The 23,528-nt window shown below is 40.9% G+C and overlaps 1 protein-coding gene across 5 annotated transcripts in view; it reads left to right on the forward strand.

The window, feature by feature from the left end:
- LOC118229691 (lipoma-preferred partner homolog) overlaps positions 1-12,428 on the forward strand; it is a 132,123-nt gene extending 119,695 nt beyond the window's left edge. For all 5 annotated transcript variants that reach the window (XM_035421904.1, XM_035421903.1, XM_035421906.1 and 2 more), the window contains 3 exons: positions 5,361-5,539; positions 6,613-6,733; positions 7,290-12,428. In XM_035421904.1, coding sequence (XP_035277795.1) covers positions 5,361-5,539; positions 6,613-6,733; positions 7,290-7,418 — 429 coding nt within the window. In that variant the 3' untranslated portion in view covers positions 7,419-12,428. The remainder of the gene's footprint in view (positions 1-5,360; positions 5,540-6,612; positions 6,734-7,289) is intronic.
- Positions 12,429-23,528: the final 11,100 nt, after the last annotated feature.

The following is a 23,528-nucleotide window of genomic DNA, read 5'->3' on the forward strand; positions in this document are numbered from 1 at the left end:
AAAAATATCAGTCTATTTCATTTCTGGTAAAAGTTTTATGTCAGCATGATTTTAGCATTTTACGAAAAAAATCTTTTTCATTTCTATTTTGAACTAGCAAGCTATAGTTTCGTTTGATTTATAACGATAATAACTAAAAAATGAATGAATGAATGAATGAAGCTTATTGCCCTTAATTTGTCTTAAACGCAATGAGCACAACATAAAACATTAGAAAGATGCTGCATGCAGCACAAATTTACTGCAGTCGCCTTGCTGCCTCTCAGGTTTTAACAGTCACTAGCATTGCCCCACTGGTTTTGCTTCTAACTCATATCCAAGGGTCTTTTAATAAAGTTATTGATGCACACATGAAATTATATTATTTATCAGTCAAGCATACAGGCTTAGAAAATCTAGCATACCGGTAGACTGTGATGATATTAGATTTGTTGAATAGCCTTTTTTCTCCTATACGTGACCTTACGTGATACGTCAATTTTGGGCTTGGCCGCGTTTGACATTGGGGTTTTTGCATGCCGCAACTGTGAATGCTAAAAGAAAATGCTTATTCACTGTGGGCGTATGACTGTTTCATAAATCCTAAATCCTAATGGACATCATTGTAAGCTAAATAACTAGCAGCTGTAGTATTCTGCTATAGGTCTATTATCTTATCAGCAGGGCAGCTACGTCTCAACAGCCGGGGAGGGCCCATGGTGTGCTCGTTTGTTGCAGTGTATCGCGCCTGAGAAAGAAGATTGGATGTCGACTCGTGCTTTTATGCAGTGCGTCTTGATAGAGGCCTCGCGCTTTGGACTTCGCACCGGAACTTGCTTATCTCCCAGACGGCCCTGATTCCGCCTGTAATATTTTGGGAATGTCTGGAATCAAGGTTGACGTTAGCAGATGCCGCCGGACGCCCGTCCGCACGCTCTTGGCTTTGAGGGCGGTGCTTCGTCTCTTTCGTGTGCACCGTGGAGTAGCTGCTCGGCGCACGGCTGGGGCACTGCGTAGCTTCCGCACTGTTCCCACTGAAAAGGGATTGGAAGCCACAGGTGCGAGGGCATCGCCGCTGCTTGCAGTTGGGAGGCACGAGCGCGCTCTCAGCTCGTGAGCCGTCTGCGCGCTCCCATATAAAACGTTCACTAGCGCCTTCGCTAGCCTGCCGAGGTGCGTACTGTATGTACTGAAGTGAATCAGTCGCGCGTGTCATTAGTGCCTGAATGCCTTCGCAAGTTTCGCCTTCTGCTCTCGGTACGGCGAAGTTCACACAGAGAACGGTTACAGGCGAGAGTGTAAACATCAACTGCCAGTCCTACTGGAAACAGGCATTGCGAACTGTTGTTAGTGCTGCTGTGTGTGCTAATGAACATTAACTTGTCTGGGCGACCGGGAAGCATGCTACTAGAAGCTATGCAGTAGGCTTCTGCACCATTTTAGTGACAGAACTTGCCTACTATCTTGCTAAATTCCAACAGTGTCATTCATTTTCGAGGCTAATATTGAAAACGTTTTATAAGCTGTAAGAAATTAAAAAAAAAAAAAAAGTCTTTCAGGTGTACATATGGGTTGCAGATGGCACACAGCCCATATTACACATAAACCCTTAAATGCACATTTGTTCCCACCCCTGCTTACAGGTTAGGATGAGGTCTATTGGGGTTATATTGTGTTTGCTGTTCAGCAGTTACCAGACAGACCCAGTTTTTGTAGAAAGAAAAACTCAGCGTCCACAATTGGGTTATTATCGGTGACTGACTCAACTTGATTTTATGAGTCTCTGACTTTGGATACATCTGTTAATGGTTTACTGTGAAACAAATACTTTCAGCATTTTTATCACATGACAACATTACAGATGCATAGTAATCCAAAGTCAAACAGACCCGAAGGACTGAACCAAGAATCTGGCAAATCTTTTGCGTTTCGCTATTAAGCACCTCAGCGAGGCCTGGTGTCTAATGTGTGGGGTCAAATATGTTGTAAGAGATAAGGCTGCTCATTAATTCTGTGAGCTTCAACACTTGATTTCCAAAAACGCTACCCCACACGCCCCCTGCCCGTTCTTGGATTAGACCTTTTAAGTCACGTTAAGCTTCAGAAATAATTAGAGCCACTCGTGAGACGTCGCTGACTTTTGCATCGCAAAATGGCTTAAATTTGGATTACGGTTTACCTGAAGGCAAAGCCGCGGCATTTTATTCATGATAGCAGTCTTTGTGGATTTAACGGCCTTCCCCTCAGGAAATTAATATTGAACGGGTGTGCTTGATTCTTCACCTGGGTGCTTTGCTGACCCTGTAATTTGAATTTAAGAGTGAGGACACTGTGAATGGAGTGAATGGACTGATTAGATAATAAACGCAGTGAATGTGTTGCCCTTGCCTCATCCCTTATCTTTAAACAGGCATAGATAAATTAACATTTGGTTCAGGAGTAGACCCTAGACATTTGGTGAAAGCTCTAAGTTTTTTTTTAACAAAATTGATACAATTGAATGTAGATTCTCTGAAATCAGAATTAATCCACAATGTCATAAATATAGAAAATAGTAGGACGTTCATACTGCCCTGTGCCATTAGAGGTTGAAATATGAAATTGACAAACGATACTATTTATTAGAAATGTAAATTTGTTTATGTCGCTGTTTTTCCCCTGCAGTTCCGAGACTGCAATAGGAGATGCAGAGACTGTGTCAAAAGAGGACATTGAGTACGGCTGTGCTTTCTCACTGGACCCCCCCCCTCCTCCGTGTTTTGTGTACAAGGGTTAAGTCACAGGCAGAGCCTGGAATCTCCGCTGCCCGTAACAAACGGAACTCGGTGCTCTTTCGAAATGTAACAGCTCTGCACTTTGTCTGCATTGCTTCTTTTCTTTTTTTTTTTGGACTGACAGCTCTGTCAAACATCCTTTGGGCTTCATTGGCTGGAGAACACTGGGAGCCTGGGAGAGAGAGAGAGAGAGGGAAGGGAGAGAGAAAGAGAGAATGGGAGAGAAAGAGAGGAGGGGGTTGTGAGAAGTCTGTTCTGTTGGAATTTGAAAGAGTCAACAGGAGCTAGGGGTGACTTGGGCTCTCTTTGCCTGACCTCAGAGCTAGGAAAAGGCAGCCTGACCTGAATTCGCTTCACCTTATCTGCCAAGACGTTTGTTTGGCCTCCTGGGCTAGTACTTAGAGAAGTATTTGAAGCGGTGGGGGGAAATATGTGTGCTGAAATACTGTACATCACATTTTCAGAGGAAGGAGGTAAACCCCAGACGTCCTTAGACGCATACAGCCCTCTAGTGGCCGTTTTCGTCATGGCATTTTTCTTTTTTATGTGGCTCATTTACAGTAAAGGGAGGAAATATACTGGCCTTTCCTGGGGATTTTTCTAAGCTGCCCTTGAAAGTTATTACCCAGCAGCATGTCCAAGTCCCGTAAATATACTGGCCTGACGTCAGTGCTGGACCTCTGTGAAACATTGTGAGCATGTTAGAAGGCGGGGCGATTTAGTTCTGCGTTATGTGATTTTTATTTGTCGATCGGAGACAAATACATTTGGTCTAGAATACTGTAACCAGGCACAAGAAGAAGAGAGAGTGTTGAAAGGGCCTCTGGGAACCATATCAGTGAAATTTCATGCTTTAATACAATGATACAAGGGCTTAGTTTTGCCTCAAATGTCCTATGAAGATTGTGTTGTGGCATAGCAGTTAGAAACTGTTGTACCCTTAGGCATTGGAATGGAACTGAATTACAACAGTAAGATATTCATCTGTACAGGTATGTACCTGGAGAATATGAAAAAAAAGTATCAAATCTGAAGTGCATACTGCTGCCTGCCAATCAAAATGAAATGAATCAATACGCAAATAACTTTTATTGAGCCCATTTATTCATATTTAGTTGCAGGTGTTCGATACTCCTGGTTGTTACAGTTTGAATTTAGCGTAAGCACACTGGAAATTAGCAGGCAAATTAGCCGCTGAAACTCCAGAGCTCCGATTGTCAAGCTCATTAAAAGCTTTGTTCAGAGTCCAGGATTCCGGCTTGGACTTTGTTTGTACACAACAATTCTCCAGGAATAGAACTTCACTCACTCGCAATAAGCCGGAAAGTCAATGAAAGCAAGTCTCGGTCGGTGGGAATTTTGTCCGGTTGTCACGTGCAGAAATGACCTAATATCAAATGAAAATAGAGGTGTGACATCTGAGTGTATAATTTCCTTACATTAGCGTTGCAGTCATTTAGCAGACGCTGTTATCCAGGGCGACTGTCAGAACGAGCCGCGCGCTCGCGTAGTTCATTTTGACAGTCGCGCCGGATAACAGCGTCTGCTAAATGACTGTAATGCTGATGTAAGTGCTGGCGCAGCGTGGCGCGAAATCTGTTCTCCCGGTGAACTCTGCCCGTTGAGCGCTTTGTGTCCGTGGGGAGGGTGAATGTCAGGGTGGACGGTCCCTGCAGAACTGGAGGGTAGGGGTAGGGGTAGGGGTGGAGGTGGGGGTGGGGATGGGGGCTCGATCGCTGTCACAGTTGAAAGGGCTCTGAAGTGCTGTGCGACTCCAGTGACCCGCGGCAGTGAAAACTGCTCACAACCCGTCACAGGCGGAAGAGAACGGCGGCTGCTCCCTCTGCGGCCGAAGAGCTCAGTGAGAGATCGCCGCCTGCTCGCACTTTAGCGAGGAGTATGTCTTAAACGGGAACCCCCCCCCCCTCCCCTCACCCCCTGTGCAGTCCAGACCGGGGCAAGATGTTGCAGTTGTCAGTCCTGCACTTGATAGCCTATTTCCCCGCAATTTAATCAGTGACGGGATCGCGGATAATGGATTTCGGTTGGCTTGCTGCCACCTAATTACCTCCCGTTGGTCCAGCGTGGGTCAGCCTGAAAGCAGAAGCCTTGTGCGGGTGCTCACTGCTCACAGTGTGAAGGGGCACGCCAGCAGGCTGTGTGCTGGGAAAACGGACTTCCTGCTGCTCGGGAACCCCACTGTAGTTCCTGTGTTTAGCTGTCACTCGAAGCATAGGTCAGCGCTCAAAGCTGTGGTCGAATGTGCTGTATGCAGACGTCCTCTGTAATTCAGTAATTTTATGCTGATGGTAAAAGTGCTTGTTCTGTTTTTGGGTGAACATACGATTGAAAAGTATAAAAAAAGGATTTATGGTAAGTTGCATGCATTTTTATTTCTCCCTGTTTCCTGTGTGTGTGTGTGTGTGTGTATGTGCGTGCGTGTCTGCATGTGTGCGTGCGTGTCTGCATGTGTGTGTGTGCGTGCCCGTGTGTGTGTGCGTGCCCGTGTGCGTGTGTGTGTGTATGTGCGTGCCCGTGTGTGTGTGCGTGTGCGTGTGCGTGTGTGTGTGTGTGCGTGCCCGTGTGCGTGTGTGTGTGTGTCTACAGAACACCCTGGAGTCCTGCAGTGTGTGTGCTCAGCCCATAATGGAGCGCATCCTGAGAGCCACGGGGAAGGCCTATCACCCGCACTGCTTCAGCTGCGTGGTGTGCCACCGCAGCCTGGACGGAATCCCCTTCACCGTGGACGCAGCCAATCAGATCCACTGCATCGAGGACTTCCACAAGTGAGCGCCCCGCCCAAACGCTCAGTGTGCGCTCTTGCCCCAGCCTAGCCTTGGCTACCCCTCGCTCCTCTCTTATATCACATAGCTTCCGCTATACTGTTGTAGAATTACTGCAGTACTGTCATTTGGGCACTGTGACATCGCAACAAGGTTGGGGACTGCACAATTAGTTACATCAAACTGCTCATTGTCTAGGTCTCTACTACTAGTACTGTACTACCACTTCTTCTTCTTCTTCTTCTTCTTCTTCTTCTTCTTCTTCTTCTTCTTCTTCTTCTTCTTCTTCTTCTTCTTCTTCTTCTTCTTCTTCTTCTTCTTCTTCTTCTTCTTCTTCTTCTTCTTCTTCTTCTTCTTCTTCTTCTTCTTCTTCTTCTTCTTCTTCTTCTTCTTCTTCTTCTTCTTCTTCTTCTTCTTCTTCTTCTTCTTCTTCTTCTTCTTCTTCTTCTTCTTCTTCTTCTTCTTCTTCTTCTTCTTCTTCTTCTTCTTCTTCTTCTTCTTCTTCTTCTTCTTCTTCTTCTTCTTCTTCTTCTTCTTCTTCTTCTTCTTCTCCTCCTCCTCCTCCTCCTCCTCCTCCTCCTCCTCCTCCTCCTCCTCCTCCTCCTCCTCCTCCTCCTCCTCCTCCTCCTCCTCCTCCTCCTCCTCCTCCTCCTCCTCCTCCTCCTCCTCCTCCTTCTCCTTCTCCTTCTCCTTCTCCTTCTCCTTCTCCTTCTCCTTCTCCTTCTCCTTCTCCTTCTTTTTCTTTTTCTTTTTCTTCTTCTTCAGAATCATCATCATCTTCATTTTCTTACGCTCAGGTGCATTCTGGTCTGTTCTCATTAACACAGACATGATCTAACTCGGCTGTACAGAGCCTGGTGTCCCCTTTATCACCGAAAGGTCATGTTTGGTTATTAATAGTGCCCGTTTTCACACCTTGTTTGGTAATCAAAGGTGATGCCTCTGGCCTAGTTTAGTTTCGTTTAGCATAAAGGCGTGCTGCTGCATAGGATGCGTGCGTTGTGGGGGAGGTGGGGTGTGTGTGTCCAGGATCAGGCATGTTTGTGATGTCCCGTATGATCTATCGCCCCCTGCAGGAAGTTCGCCCCGCGCTGCTCGGTGTGTAAGGAGCCCATCATGCCCGCCCCGGGACAGGAGGAGACGGTGCGCATCGTGGCGCTGGACCGGGACTTCCACGTGCAGTGCTACCGCTGTGAGGTCAGTGAGGCACCAGAGTCATGTGACGAGGGTGACAGATGTGTTGTGTTCCTGTAGCGTAACTGCATCACAGCTGTTTTGACGTGGCAGTGCCGCTGCTCGGTGTCAAAAGGGAATCATACCAGGAAACTATAGCAAGTAGAAAACTTTTACATTTATGTTTAAACATGGAAGAAATATAGCCTTAACGGATTGATTGACACATTCTTATCTTTTTTTTTCTTATCTGCTCACTCCCAATTAATTAATACCATGTCAGGTAGGTCTATTGAATGTCTATTTCACTGTCACGACATGACAGTGTCCATTGAAGTGGTGTAGTGTTTAATGCACTGGGCCTTTAATCAGAAGGTTATGGGTTAAGTGGGGCCCTGTCATTGTACCACTGAGCGAGGTTTTTCTCCTGCTTTTTTCTGTTTCACTATACTGTACTGATGAATAATATGTGCTTGTGTGATAAATGCCTCTGTAAATCGCCATGGTTAAGGAGCTGCGCTGAGCATAAAGACCGGGCTTTGAGATGATCTGTGGCCTGTTTGCCCTGTGTGTCCTGCAGGACTGTGGCTCCCCTCTGTCAGAGGGGGACAACCAGGGCTGCTACCCTCTGGACAGCCATGTTCTCTGCAAGAACTGCAACACCCTCCGCATTCAGGCTCTGACCGCCAAGGCCACCACTGACCTCTGAGGGCGTCCTCTCTCACCCTCACCACACACACACACACACACACACACACGCACATACATGCACGCATACACACACGCACACACTCACACAATCACACCAGCACTGCTCCACATGCCCAGCACACTCTCAGTTCCACATGCCCAGCACACTCTCTCACACTCATCGGTACTCTCAAAGCAAAACACACAGGGACACGCACGTACAGAAATACAAACACAATGTTCTTCTATTGGTGAGATTTTTGGTTTTGTTAGTAGCTTGACTTGACTACCTAGTGTCTTCTAAATAGTCACTTCCTGTGCCATCTGCATAGCCCACTGTGCCTGTTGTAGTGTACTGAGCTCCAGTGATGTGGCTACACATTTGGAGCCAAAATGGCTGCCTTCCTAACTGTATGTATGGCATTTTGTCCTCTCTGGTTAACTAAAAAATGTATGACATTACATAGTCAATGGTCACTACTCTACACTGGGAGTGACAGGACTCTTTTCAATCTAACCGCAGTGCACTTTTCTCGTAAGTCTTTAACTTTAACTTTATTGTTAAATTAATTTAAGCAGCCTGTTGTTTCCCATTCTTACACAACAGTTATTAGTGCAGCAGTCATTGCAATGATTGGAAAATGAACATTGGATGACAACTGAATAAAAATTGCTTGAATGTTGTCATCCTAAATAAAGAAGAGAACACAATGTGGTTAGATTGAATTTGGGCTTTATTTTCTTTGTTTTTATTTCGGTTGAAAAGGGACCCTGCACTTTGATTTTCGATGCTTCAGAAGTGCCTTTTAAAATAACAATTATTATGTTTATCATCTATAATATGTTTACTGTTTCTTTATTTGGTTAAACTCATACAAAAATTTTATATTTATATGTATCTGTATAATTGCTTTACACAAAGGGCTTTGAATAAAATGAAAATAGACGGAGTAATAAGAAATAAGGTACTCTCTTCCCTGGCAGCAATTTATGTTCCATTATGCAATTTAATTTTATGGAAATATATTAATAGGCATATGTGAAATGAGGAAAATGTTAACATTGTTAAAATAAGTAATATAAATTTAGGATGAAGCTTTAAGCAATTTATATATGTGTAATAACATTGCGGCAAATATGTAACTAAAAATCTTTTTTAAAGTATCAGATATGGGGTATAACTATGTATTGCTGTTTTACATCATGACATATACTGTCTGAATAATACTAGTCCTGTAGTGCATAACATAATTAACATAATTTCTTACACTTATACATGTGTAATTACAGTGGTAAATTGTTTAGTATTGACCTATATGAACCATTAATATTCCCAATATTACCATTGATAATACGCATTTGGAATTCAAAGTTAAGGATACAATACATGTTGTAATTTTCATGACAATACAATTAATATTTATCTGTTTTAAGGGTTTATTGATATATTTATAGATTGTTTATAGCATAGGGTAGTATTATGAATTCTGTTGGCTTTTGTGTTGAGTGAAGTCCCCTGTGCTGACCTTGTATACGACTTTCATAAAGAGCAGTGCTAATGTAGCAGCATTTATTTCTCTGGAGAGAATCAGGCAATGAGATTATGAAAGGTTACCGCAAGTTTTCTGCGCAGTTGGACTGTATCCAGTTTTGGCTTCTTCTTCGAGGTTCCTTTGAAAAGATTTTTTTTCTTGTTCTTGTAGGTATTCCGATATACAGTAGTCAATGCAGACGTGGCAATAATAATGTGTCCATAGAAATTCCCAAAGACACGCCAAAGATTATACTTGAAAAGTCTTTCGAATATGTATATATGCAATTCTCACCATATGAGTTAAGGGCATGTATACAGTTGTGTGTATATTGCAGTCATAGAGCATTGGTAGCTATGATTAGCTGCTCATTTACATCTGTATGGATGTTGAACATATTTTTAGAGCAACTGTCAAATGTAAGTGGAAGCTGCAGTATAAGGCAACATATTCTGAAAAACATTTGAATCTTGGGACGGAGTTTGAATTGCTTTAGACTGCTTTTGAGCTCACAAGTTTTTTATTCCATTGCTTTTGTGTCTTTTTGCCATTCCTTAGGACACACTTTTCTTTTTTTCAGTTAAAATGTATGATTAGTTGTCATCACACCATGTGGTGAAATTAGGGGGAAAATGCCTTTTAGCATACAGCACACCGCTGTTTGATTATCATTTGAGTTGTCATCCTTGTAGATGACCAGTAAATAGAACAGATACCGACAGTATTTTAAAGGTGAAATAGATTCCTTATAGTGTCTCTTTCTCCCGTCCCATGCCATTTGGATAATTAGGCCTCCCAAGAGTGAGCCGACCACCGAGACTGTCCGTAGCTCTGATATAGATAGTAATCAGTATATCAGCCTTTATTTCCTCAATAGAGGTGTGAGCATTTGTCACTGAAAGCAACCAAGGGTAATTACATTTATTTCCCCTGATGGCTCTGTAGTAAGTTATGAATGCTTTTTTCAGATATGCTTTTAAAAATGTTATTTCTAATTGTTTTTCAAAGATGTTGGCATTCAGTATGCAATTTTACAATCAATCGCATTGACACTTTATTAGAATGCTATGCAGATCTCATTTTGTCTACAGAAGTACGTATTCCATACAGATCAAAGTGCACATTTAGATTTTTCATTTCATTTCATTGTGCCAGTTCAATGAATAATATTATCCAGTACTAAAACATGTTATTTTATAAGGATTGGCCTTTTGGTTTGCATTTTAGAAGAGACATGTTTTCACTACCCTGGCCCTAAAGTGCTTAACAAAGTTTCTTCCAAAAAAAAAAAAATGTAATTCACTTTCATTTATTAACAATGTTATTTGCATAACTGGTCATGATTGTAGTTATGTAAACTTATGTTGATGCTACTGTATGAATAGGATCCAATGAGATGGATAGCTTGTAAAAGTGGATACTGTAGGGGCCTACAGATTTGCTGCAGAGGGAGGACTGTAGTGCAGCTATTGAGTAGTATCACTCACCTGTTCTCCTATCACACCCTTCCTGTGGTTCGGACTCGTCCTGCGTAGAGCTGGGTGATCATACCTGTATTTGAGAGGGGAGTGCTGCCACTGTGGTGTCCCCAGCCAGTCCAGCAGCCTTGTTACAGCTAGCTGAGACCTCACAGACAGACTTACAGTACTGCGCTTAAGAAGGCCTTTCACCCAGTCCAAACAGTCCACTGTGTACTCACCACGCACGCCCAACAGCTAATCCCATGCACTGTAAGGTCTGTCATTTCCTCTGAAGTGCCGTCCATGTGTTGGTAGAAATGTGATGTACCCTGCAACTTTGTTTTGCCAATGTAAACAACTCATTGTGCCACATGCTAATATGAAGGTCCATGGCAGATCCTTCATATTGACTATTCTTTTCCTTAAGGTTGTTCAGACCACACAGAATTGACTATGCAAAACTGAACATGATTACATGTAATACACACAGACCATACTGCTTAGCATTCCTCTCACATCCTTTATTATTTGATCTGGCATTTCTTGAACGTCTAAAATCAAGTCATTGGGACATATTCATCGATTGAATTGATTTTGTTTACATTTATACTATGGTTTGCAATATTTCGGCTGCAGCACATACACATACAAAAGGTTTTCTTATTAATTTAAATGTGATAGCCAGGTATAAAAAGAGATTATGCAATGTTCTTGTTATATAACCATAGTATTATATGTTAGTTGTGTATCTACCTTGCTTTGTTGTATGTTACTTGTGAAATGTTATAAAGGTATTACAGTAAGGCTGCCAAATAGCAGTGTCCCTTTAGTCCTAAAAGATGCATCAGTGGATAATGTGGTCCCTGTTTACTCACTGTGAGTTGCAGAGAATATGTTTAGTTCCTATCGGGCAGCAGTTGGCTGCGCAGTTCAGTGTTATGCATCAGGCCCTGACAGCCATTTGCTGTATAAGGCAGAGCAAGAGGAAGTATATGTGCCACCTCCATGTCGCTAGAACTCACTCATTTAACACAGAACATTATTTCAATACGGCGTGATGTTGCACCAATGAGGGTTAAATGTGAAATGCTGGTTTGGATTTAATCTACATAATCCATATAGCAGTTCCCTTTAGGTTTGGGACACATGTTTATTGAATCCAGGACGGGCTTTAGTGGTTCACTTGTGACATAATAATTATTGAGAAGATATGTACAATCGGTTTATTGTGTGGACTCCAGCAAGCACCTATCAAAATTATGAAGTTAAGGAGCTGTTGGCACTTTCTTTTCTTTCTCTTGTGTCACTGTTGCCTTTGGTTCTCAATTTAGCATTGATCAACAGGTAATAGACCTATGCATTTTTTGGTTCATAATCATCTTTAGTTATCTGCCGTCCTACGTCCATTGTTCTTTGTGTTTGAGGGGACACAGACCATTAATGCCCTTGTCATGAATCCCTAAAAACAGTGAAGCCTGTCTGTGATCTCTTTTATGAGGATACGAACACTTAACCAAGCCCTCGATGTTCTGTGACCATTGATAATGAGGCATTTTGTGAGCGACCCAGATGCTACTGAGCACGCTGTCGGAGCTGAGAGAAACGGGGTTCCGGATCAGCTCCACCAAGTATTTTCTGTACCATTTGTGACGAGTGCTGGTCAGATCTGGCTTGGCATGAGGTTGTGGGATGTTTATCTAACGCCGAAGATAAGCATTACAGACTTCCAAACAATTCCGGCCACTGTAGACCTTCCAAAGTGAAAATAATCTTGCTGGAGAAGATGTGTCTCTCAGACTCTTTTGCCTATATTTCAAGGCTGAGCTGTCTTAGATTGGGGAGTCTATTGCTTTCTGGTGCTGGTTTTCTGACCAGCACTTGACACACACTGAACAATTTTTAAAATCAAATCCTGAAGGTTATGCGTCAGGGATATTGTTTTGTAACTGTTCAATTTATTTTTTGTTTTTTTGTTTTTTTTTATTTTATTTTATTTTATTTTTTCTCCCTGTAGTAAATAAAAAAAGCTTTAGAGGATATTTTGTGTTGTCTGTCATTTCTGTTTTTGGTACAGGCAGTTGAAATGTAGAAAACAGTGAAAGTGAATTCCGTATTCAGTAGTTCAGTGACAGGTTAAGTGTTTAAATCAGTTCAAGTGTCTATGGGCTTGGATCTTTTTGCTATGCAAATGCAATTTGTTCTTAATTTTGAATAATTTCACATTTTTAATTTAGCTGTCTAAAGTGAAATAATAAATGTACCGCTTTTCGAAGTCCTGGATGTGAAGTGCCATGCTGTACTGTGAACATACAGAACAGCATTCCACTGAATCAAAGAAATGCCTCATACATTTATACTACAGTACAGTTTTCATGACATCTGTGTTCTGTTTGCTCCTCTCTGTTTTCATCAATGGCAGTCAGTCAACAATGGAAGAAATTTGCTCTTGGCCTGAGGTTGCATGATGTAAAATACTGATGCATCTTACAGGACAATGCCTGGTGTTCACATTTTCACACCAGAGAGTAATACCATAGTTAGAGAGAAGGGGGAAATAAAACCATGGCAGATTTCACAGTTCATTATTAGCTGGAAGCCAAGCACTGTGAACTGCTACCCCAGTGTTGCCTTCAAAACTTTTCTGACATGAAAGCTCATGCTCATGTGTATTTGCCAATCAAATCACAACTAGCAATCAGTACTGCATAGCAAGTAAACCATTCACTCAAACACAGTCACCGTGTAACTGGCAGTCTAACAGCAACATAGAGTTCCCTAATTAATTTGGGTCCTAGCAACCAAAGAAAAAGATGAAGAAAAGAGCAAAACATTTCCCTTCCCCCGCCACACTTGTCAGTATTGGCATCTGCCCAGGCTCTTCTCCCTGAAGGTACAGTGTTCATTGCTGCTCTATATTCAGTCGGGACACCTAACCTCATTCTATTTACAGGCAGAATGATAAAAATGACATTTTGCAGAAATTAGAGGGTACCCACGGGGAATGAACAGAAAAAGGAAACCCTGATGTAAAGTTACTTAAAGGGGAATTTGTAAAGGAAAGCAACAAAACAGCGTAAAATATTAACAATGAAATAACTAATCGAAAAATGAAGGGTGACATTCATTAGAAGGACTATATCAGTCACGAGAAGCGGGGATGTGTGTTTACAATGAGTCTAACGTGGAGTTTGATGTTGAATGGGCTTCTATTGGATGGGGGGATTTTGCTTACACAAGTATATATAAATATCTAAATATCTATATATTGAAGCAAGCAACCTAAAAACTGTCTGGGGTGCACGCAAAAGCCCGGTTAGGTGTGAAAATAACCCCACAAGTGTTATAAAGTGAAATTCCCCTTTAATAGGGTGTCGGGCCACCGTGTGTGGTCAGTATGACCTGAATGTGCTGTAGCATACTGGCGTCTGGAATTCTACCGGAGGAAAACGACACCCCTCTTCCATTCAGTCCAGAAATTCAGTCGACTTACATAGTTTATGGGAGTGGAAAAAACTGGTCTCGGGCACCCTTCCAGAACATTCCCATAAATGCGCAATTACATTTACGTTAAGGCATTCAGCAGATGTTCTTTTCCAGAATGTCTGTTGTGCTTCCCCTTTTTACAAAAAAAAAGAAAAGAAAGTTCTCTTCCTATATATGGCTAATGGAAATACTCTGTGCTTCTGCACTTGACAGTACACATCTGGAATGTTGTACGCTCAATAGTACGTTGTTTCTCCTGCAAGCTTAGAAGAACTGCCAGGCCGTGAGGTATGCTGACTGCTGGAATCCGTTGGATGTAGTTTTAAAATATGTAGTAAAAAATAATTCAGAGCCCTTGAGCAAGTTCTTTTTTCTCCTTCCAGAGGCCTCTCTGACTAATTCCTTCAGTGTGTAACCCTAACATGAGCTCTCTACCTGAGTGCAAGCCGTGTCATGCAATGTAGCACAGCCTTTTCCAAAGACATTCTAAGTCAGAGCAACTGCCATAAAAGGGGAGAAAAGGGAAGGGAGGGGAGATAATATGTTAGAGAGAAACTGACCTTATAAATAATGATTTTTTTTTTAACATGAGTGCGCCCATTCTTAAATCGTGTACTGAATTTTTATCTCGAGATGATTTAAGTTAAATGGCACTGTTTATATCCGGAAGCTGCCCATCCTCTCTTTTGTATGAAATAACCCAGTAGAAGGTTATGTAATGTTATGTTGTTTAACTGAATTTATATGCATACATTGGAATGTGAGGAAGAATTAAATATAATGCATTGTCTCTACTGTGGTTGTATTTAAGCCTCTGTGTGTGTGCCTGCATGTTTGTGCACGTGTATGTGGGAGTGTATGTGTGTAAGTGAGAGAGACACAATGGATTTAGACAGAGGACTGGGGTCGATTTGCTTTGGTTCAATGGAACTTTTCTTATTATGTAAGGTCATAATGCCTTGCAGTCACAACACATAAATAAACTCCACAACCGTCTCCTTGGGCAATATTGCATATAACAATACAAGTGTGATCCAAACCATCTACCTTGTAACCAGTATTCACAAACCTAACTTCTGTCAAAGATAATATATGCAGACATCTGGTGTGCTTTTCTGTGTTGTCCCTCGCGCATAAGTAATGGGTGTGTATGTGTGTTTGTCAGAGACATTATTCACTGCGTGTGTGTTTATCCCTGCCAGTCCTTTTCGCCTTGGGAGTCTGCTTGCCGCTCATTAAACTTGTTCCACTGTTTGCGAACAAACTGCTTACTTGGGGAGCCTCCAGCTGACATGACGCATCTTCCAACTTCACCGTCGGTATGGAAAGACTCGGAGGAATCCAGGGGCTCTAGACATTTGTGGCTTTGCAGACCTCAAGCTCTGATGTGAGTTATTTAGCTGGAATAAGATGATCTTGAGGCAACAAAATGGACCGCGATCATTCATAATATTAAGTAACGGATTTAAACTAAGTCCATTATGCAGTTGTTTTAACATGATGTTACACCACTGGTTGAGAGTATTTTGATTTAATTTTAAGAGCAATCTCCCCTAAATATAGTCTAGTCAATGTCTCTGTTGCAAGTCTGTGGAAGGTGCTGATGCACTGTAATTTGTGAAATGGTTTTAGCCTTTTTAGCATCAATTAATTGATGGTCATTGATGGTTGATTAAAATAATATCCTTCAGGCTCTGTCAAATACGAAATTAAATTTTCTGTTGCTTTTTCTTCATTGTTAAATTTTAAGATATTGTAATTAGATTGTAAAAAGATTTTTTTCCCAATCATAATTAGATTAACAATGATAAAAATCCTCATTAGAATGCCTGAGAGAATATAAGTGAGTGACAGAAGACAGTCCATCGATAGATAATGTGATATCTTTTAGTGGTAGGTCGTTCTGTGTTCCCACACAGTAAAATGTCCAGTGTTAATTCAGTGACTCTTATAGTGACAATCTGTACTCTGTAAGAGTTCATTTAACACTGAACATTTTACTGTGCAATATTTTCTCATCATATTTGCATGGATTATGTTTACATATTTTCTAGGTTGAGAGCCTGTTTATGTTTTGAACTAGGTAGTAGTTCCAGTCAAAATACTGCTAAATAAGATACACAAGCTCTAGAATCACACTATTTTATGGTAATATTTACCTGCACAATATGTGATGTACTCTGTTTTGTACTGTAACATACTATTGCTGTTCAGGTACTCATTTATTTGTTTTATGTAATTTTATTTTATTTATTTTCTGCACTTGCTAATGATTTTTTTTTTTTTGCTATTTCATTTTGTGTAATACTTTGCAACTGCCCCTGCATGAGTTCAGGAGTATAACATAATTGTTTTGTATATCAGAAAGGTCAGAAGAACATCATTTTCAGCAAATAGACAACTTGCACTCATTGACAACTCTTTATTTAAATGTAAACAGACCTTCTGCCAACAATATAAAAATGTTACTGGTGAACTAATGAGACTTTGACTAATGTAACCATCACAGTGGAATCAACATATTAATAAACTGTTTACCCAGAGAAAGCCAACCGTGGAACGTAGACAACATAAAGACATTAGCCACCGCAGCTCTGGAGCAAATAAAGAGATGATTAACTGAACCCGGGGACAAGCGTATAATTAACACTCGTGCTAATTAAGATTTCGAAGCACCACAGGTACCGTAACCTCTGGAGAAGCCGTTTTTTTAAATGCCTGAGACCTTGAGCATGCGAGGGCATCATATTGAGGGCGGTAATGTTTGCAGCTGATAACGTGTCAAATATTTGTGGAAATGTCACAACACGGAAAGCGACGGCTGAGAGGTTTCTGCCTGCGATAGAAGCCTCCTGTCAGGGCTGCTCACCGTCACGCACCGCCAGGGGTGGTGACTCATCTCCTGTCCCGACAGCCACGCAGCAGGCACGTTCAAAGGCATTAGCATCTCGGCCAAAGTTACCCCCCGCACAACGATTAATTCACAATTTGCCATATTTTTGTGAGGAAAATATATCGCGCTTGCTTCATTAGTTGTGTTTTGAGTTCACGGAATTCCATGTAGTAGTGCTACAAAACTGCTAATCCTGACACTATATTGATAATTCACAACATAGTTTTACAGTTGAATTCCATTATGTAGTTCACATGTGCTATTTAATGGCCATCAATATTATTAAAGGACTGTTCAAGGAGTGCTCATTGATCAGGTGCACTCATTTGACTTGGTGAAGCCTTTCCAGATTGCGTGAGATTTTATTGAGAACTGAGAATAAGAACTTGTTATTTATAAATATACTGCAGAGATTAAGAAACAATGATAGGCTTATGTCACAAGCAAAGGTTGGGCAACATGCACAATGAGGCCTTAAAAAGTCTAAAATAATGTTTTAATGATATAAAAATTACTTAATTTCTGTGGATGGAATATATATGCTTTTATGTCGCACGAGACAGTGTGATAGTAACTTTAAATAGGATCAACAAAATTGTATTTAAAATGAGACATTAATTTAATACCCAGAATAAATATATGTGCATTTAAATTAATTAAGTGAAATGTCACAAGGTTGGATTCAAACAAGAATTCAAACAAAAAACATACCTCTGAGGTTACATAATTATTATCTTGCTTAAGGGCTTGCAATGTTTGAATTTGAGGCATTGCATCCAAATGCAGACTTTTGTTGTCAATTATGTAAGAGAGACCTATGGACTATGTAACAATACGTTAAATAATATGAAATCATTGGTGTACTTCCTATGGGAGGATACATTTGCTCATTTTATGTGACCTGAGTACAAAACAAAATTGTTCTACATAATTCTGTTTAGGCTATCTGAACTACTGCACATTCTGTAGTCTTCTGTTTAGGCTATCTGAACTACCGCACATTCTGTAGTCTTGTGCTTTAATGACATCTGTATGAAACAAAATAAATGTATGGGCTTATTTAAAAAAAAACGTATGTTGTTATGTTTGAATAAAATAAATATTTTATTCAAAAGAGATGAGAATCAGGAAAAACAAAATTGTTTTATGTCACAAGAATTATTTAGGAAATTAATTAAATCACGAAATGTAGTTATTTTAAAGTGCCTAGTATGAAAATAATAATATTCCTCACTTCTGCTGACCTGAGAGCTTTTTCAGTAACTTGTTTGAGTTTTCAGAATGCTCTACATTCTCTGCCTAAGGTGCACTTAGCTGAAATTCTGAAATACAAATCCACTGTGATATTTTCCTCCATACTGTGTTTACCAGGTGCCTTTCAAAGGTTGGGAGAAAGTTGAATTGTTCTCTCTTTTTTTTGTGAAAGGCAACAGGCAACATACAGTATGTGCAGAGATTACTGACAACGGGTCCAGCCGTGAATGGGATTACAGCTAAAAATGTGCATGTACACTTTGAATCATGACCAAAGGCAGCAACGTAAGGCTGCCGGTGTGATGAATTATTCAGATAAAACTTGTCAAAGTTTACTTGTCGGAAATAACCAGGGAATCTCAAAGATATTTTGACTCCTCCAGCTCCTCCACACTGGAATGGAGGAGATAGGCTTTGTTCACTCTACCCTAGTCATAGTGGAATTTATCATTATGTCTTGTTTCAGGTATTGTTCATGCCATGCAGATCTGGCTGCTTAGATGACAAACACGCAGAAAGCCTATCAGAATACCTCTGTTTGTGTATTTGGAGATGTGCGGCTCCAGGGTGTTATGATCAAGGACAAAACAAGAGAGACGGCGCATATACATCAGTTGTAATCTTTGAAATGCCTAAAAAATAGCACACCAATCTGGAAAATACTGCCAATGTAAAGAATAAATAGACAAATAAATCAGTTTAAAAAAAGAGAACATTCCTGTTCCAGTCAATGCCTAATTGCTGTGGAAATGGAACTGCTCTGTGTGCATGGCAATGTCAGGTGGCGAGTGCCTGCCTAAAACAAAACTTTGGTGTGATTTTGTTCCATCCTGAGCAACAAATGAGAAAAAAAAAGGGGGGGGGGGGGGAACTATGAAATTCTGTGTGTTTTCTGGCTGGATTAAAAGAGACTTTTGCTGGCTCTTCATGAGAAAACATTTCTTAAAAATGTCATGAACAGTCAAACATCTCTTCAGATGATCTCAGAAATCTGAGCTGGAGCCCAAGTAGAAAGGGCCTTCATTGCTTACTTAAAAGTTTTTTCTCTGTTGTTCTCCACACCACCATCGGTGCAACATCCACAGAAAGGGGATTTAGGGTTCAACAATAGTGAAGGTAGGGTCTGCACTTCATCAAGCAGTCTAATCTAATAACTACAGACATGCTACATGCTGCAAGTTTGTCCAGACCTCTCATGCAACCCAGACATGCTAATTTAGCCTGTTTCTTTCATTTAAATTGTATCGGGACTTTGTGACCGCAAGATGTGGGTGTGTTTCCACTGGCATCCAGTGCAGAGGGAACACTGTCAGATTCTGTCAGAGCGCTGTGTATTTCGACTTGTAATGAGGAAGCACACAAGAAAATTTGATGTTTGTTAATGTCTTTCATTCCTGATCGCTGGCCAATTAGAACGGTTGTTTGTCCACTGTCTGACTTCTGATTAAGGGCAGGGCATGAGGTCGAACATGGCTTTCCCCTCTGGATGCGTAAGTCCGCATGCTTCCTGTTGACCTGTGTAAATACGCTAAAGGTTTTACTGACGTTTTTTTCTTTCTTTTTGCCGTGGGATTAACCAGTCCTGCTTAAGGGGATTAGTGGGGATTCGGCAGATTACGAGTCGAACGTTTGTAAATAAATAGCAGAATCCGAGGAGCTACCGATCATGACCCCTCATCAACGGGGCAGATTATCAGATTAAGTCCTTTCAAAGAAAAAAAAAGGAAAAGGATGACTACCATGTTAAGAAATTTTAAATTGTGACTGTGTATGTTTGCCATATGCTTTCTCAATATTAAAATTTTACTTATGTGGTTAACCATATAAACCTTTTCACTAATTTTAATTCAGTTATGAATTATTGCAGATATATTTTTTTTCTTGAAAAACTTACTGTTACTGTATCCTAGTTCATTTTAATATCCGCTGGCCAGTGAAAATTATTATTATTTTTTAAAATTGAGTTTAATGAAAATGAAAATGAGTTTAATGAAAACCTGCTAATTAGCTCATTAGAAAACCTATTAATAAGTTTTAATATTTCTTCCAGTTGCAGTTCCACTTGCATTCACTGCAGCTTCCTCTATTGGTGTTGGACCGGCAGTCCTGTGTCTCATTTGAAATATAACCTGCTAGATGTGCAGCCATTACATGAGGAGTTCACCTCATGCACAACAGACGCAGCCAGACCACAGACTCCCGATCTTCCCGAGGTTAATTGATGGATGAGACAGAGCCCAGTGAGCATTTTTGTGGTGAAAAGAAAGTGAAAAGTCTTGGCGTTCATGTGAAACCTGGTTACATTTGGTTGATAAGTGAAAGTTCTCTAGCCAACTAGGATGTAGCAAGGCTACATCTGGGTAAGACCTCCTCTGTGTATATCAAAATGTTTCTCAGTCTAGATTTTCACCCCCTTCTAGATGTCTAGAGTCCGTTTTTTGCTCACTGGGATAGCCCTGCCGGCTGAACCCCTCCTCCCCCACCTGGCTGAAGTTGTGGTGAAGCCATGCATTGGGTCTGGTGGACACAAAGGGCACTAGCACTGAGAACCATTGCTTTAACGGGAGGAGCCATCTCACGTTCTCATGCCTTTTTTCTCTTCTTTGCGGCTTCTGACCACACAACAGCCCCATGACATCATCACTCTCTGAAAGTAAAACAAACATCATCAGAAGACAGGAGCCAGACAGCTGCTGGGGGCAGGCTGCCAGGGACAACACACTGAGGGATCTCCAGCAAATTTCCAGCAAATGTCTTTAAATAACTTGTTTTCCTGACCTTTGGGCTATTTAAACAGCCCGCCTCTGCTCCAGGAGTTCTGATGTGTTTGTTTGGTTCGGAAATCAAAATGGACTGTGGGTTTTGTACACTCTGTTCTTAAGAGTGCAGAGAGGCCCTTCCCCTTCACATGAGCAGTCCAGCTCTCCAGTGCTCCTCTTCTGGACTGTGTGGCTCATGAATCTCTTTCAGCTGGCCTTGTTTCGCTTGAATTGTCTTGCAGTGAACAGCAACCCTATTTCAGTTAAGACAGTAATAAGACTTCTCATCTCCAGGGCATTATTGCTAGTTTTTCCTTTTTGTGTTACGTGTTTCTGTGCTACTTCTATTTCTCCGGAATTGAATTTGAAGTTACACGGTTTCTGACACTCTTTTGCGCAAAGCTTCATTTTTGTAAAGTTTTCTCATCTTTAGTAAAATCTGTCAGTTTTGCTTGGAACAGAAATCTTAATCGGTCCATACTTTTTGGGATGTGGTAGTTTCATGCCCTACTTTAGTCTGTATAAATGTGTATTCCAATATCAGGCTTTCTTATGTTTATCCTTGTCTTTGCCTGTTCACTCTTGGTTATGTAACCGCCTTCATGCAAGTAAAGAACTGTCCATTTAAACTTATGGGGGGTTATTATTTTTTTCACAATACGCCTTACTGTAAATCACAAAAAGAACAGTTTTAAGTAAGGAATATGACATCCGATGCGTGCCAAATCAAGGCCATGAGATGTTGTTCATTTAAAAGATCTCTTCTGAGCTTGCCACTCTCAGAACAGTTCCTGTGGTGTAGATGTGGCCTGAACACCAGCCAATGTGTTAGCATTGCCAGCAGGCACACTAGAGGGGACTGTGTGTTTTCTAGTATGGAAAACAAAGCTTTCTAAACGTTTATGTAACTACAATTATTTTATTGAAAGAAATGCATTTTCCACAAGAGGGTTTATTCTGGTGGAAATTAAATATCAAAATGATCTGACCTGCTGCACTTATAATTTTTCAAATTAATTTCCAATTTTCAGAAGTATATTTTGCTCACACATATATTGAGCAAAATATATTATTCAGAATATTATTCAGGATGCCTTCGGCTTCAGCTATGGCTGTACTTTACATCAATATTATGAAAATGGCTGGGTACTTACTGAAGCAGTCTAGGTTACGCATCTTGCCGAAAAATAGTTTAAGCTACCACCTACCTCACCCACTCGCAGTACCACGGTATTGTAGCAGCATTTGTGAGTCTTGCGATAATTATCTGCAAGGAGGCGATAATACTCTTTGGGGAACAAAAACCAACTGCTATTTTCAACTGTGGCAGACAAGCTTCAGAAATAACATGCAATATCTCAACCAGCAGTGAGGCTCCTTCCCTCATTTGTGTTGTTTCGTGCCTCTGGAAGCATCAATGCAAATAGGAGTTGGAGTCAAACCAGGATTATTAACAATGTTTGGGTTCACAGCCCCAGGGAGCGAGAAGGTGCAGCTTGACGAGCCAGCAGTAACCTGTTGGTATGGAAGAGCGCTGCTGCAGTTGATGGTATTTGTAAAGATTTTGATTGAGCGTGACGCGATTCAGCAACGGCAATTGCCAAAGCTCTGACAAAATGCAAATTTAAATGTCAAGTCCTGAATGGGAAAAAAAAAAAAAAAAAAGTAAAAACTGAGATTGTATCAGGAGAACAGCACACAGATATCTACAATGCAGACCCGGGTGAAATGTTTGCACGCAAGTGTTTCTTGTCACTCTTTGGACTATCTGTATTCATTTGGAATATTGCTCCCTGCCGTCGGTTTTTACTCATATTTGCAGATAGACACATGATAATGCTAATGCTTTTCTGTCCACGTTGTAGTTTGAGTGACAGTTGTTGTGAGTCTGTAAGTAAAGGAGATAAACCTCTTCAGCTGTTCCTTTCTTGTGCAACGCTGCAGTCAGGAGACCACAGAGTCCATCTAAACCCAAGAGCTCCTGGGCTGATGATGATGATGATGTTGATGATGACAACAACAACAACAATAATAATAATAATAATAATAATAAAATCAAGACTTTGCTTTGCTATGAAGTGTATTTTAATATTTGAATTATTATTATTATTATCATCTTCATCATCATCATCAAACTGAAGTGCTCTAAGTGCTCTTTGGAGAAAGATACCAATCCAATACAAAGCATGTCTATGCTGTAGTTTCACTTATGTAGTTATACTTGCACTGTATGTCGTTTGAGAACTTGAACAATCTGTTCAGGTTCCTCAAAATCCGTTGGCTATGCATTAGCACCTTTTACATCTACGCTTTTGGATTACTCACAGGATTAGGAGACCCCTTTGCTAATTCAGGATGCCTCTGGTTTCAGTTTGCTTCATTGGTCAAGTTGTTGTCCTGTTAATGTGCACAGTGGTCAGAGGGATGTTTATATAAGAAATGAAGCATGAGTAGCTCTTCTGAGAAACACCTTGACCTTTGCAGCTTTAAAGTGCACCATGTTCTCCTCAATATTACCATGACAACAGCTGGTCACTGAACAGAATGTGCCGGTTTGGGTGCACCTATGGTATAGCCAATACCTAATGGATGTATTTGGAATTACTTTGCTTTGCGGAAATATAAAGTGCTTGCGAATCAAGCCAGTGTTACAGTCATGTCAGTTATTTGGATAAGGGTTGAATCACTTTTTATATGTATAACTTTAAATACAGGTCATTCACCCTGGGCTGAAAAAATATCTTTTTC

Source organism: Anguilla anguilla, chromosome 6 (genome assembly GCF_013347855.1).
Source record: "Anguilla anguilla isolate fAngAng1 chromosome 6, fAngAng1.pri, whole genome shotgun sequence".
NCBI classification, from domain to species: Eukaryota; Metazoa; Chordata; class Actinopteri; order Anguilliformes; family Anguillidae; genus Anguilla; species Anguilla anguilla.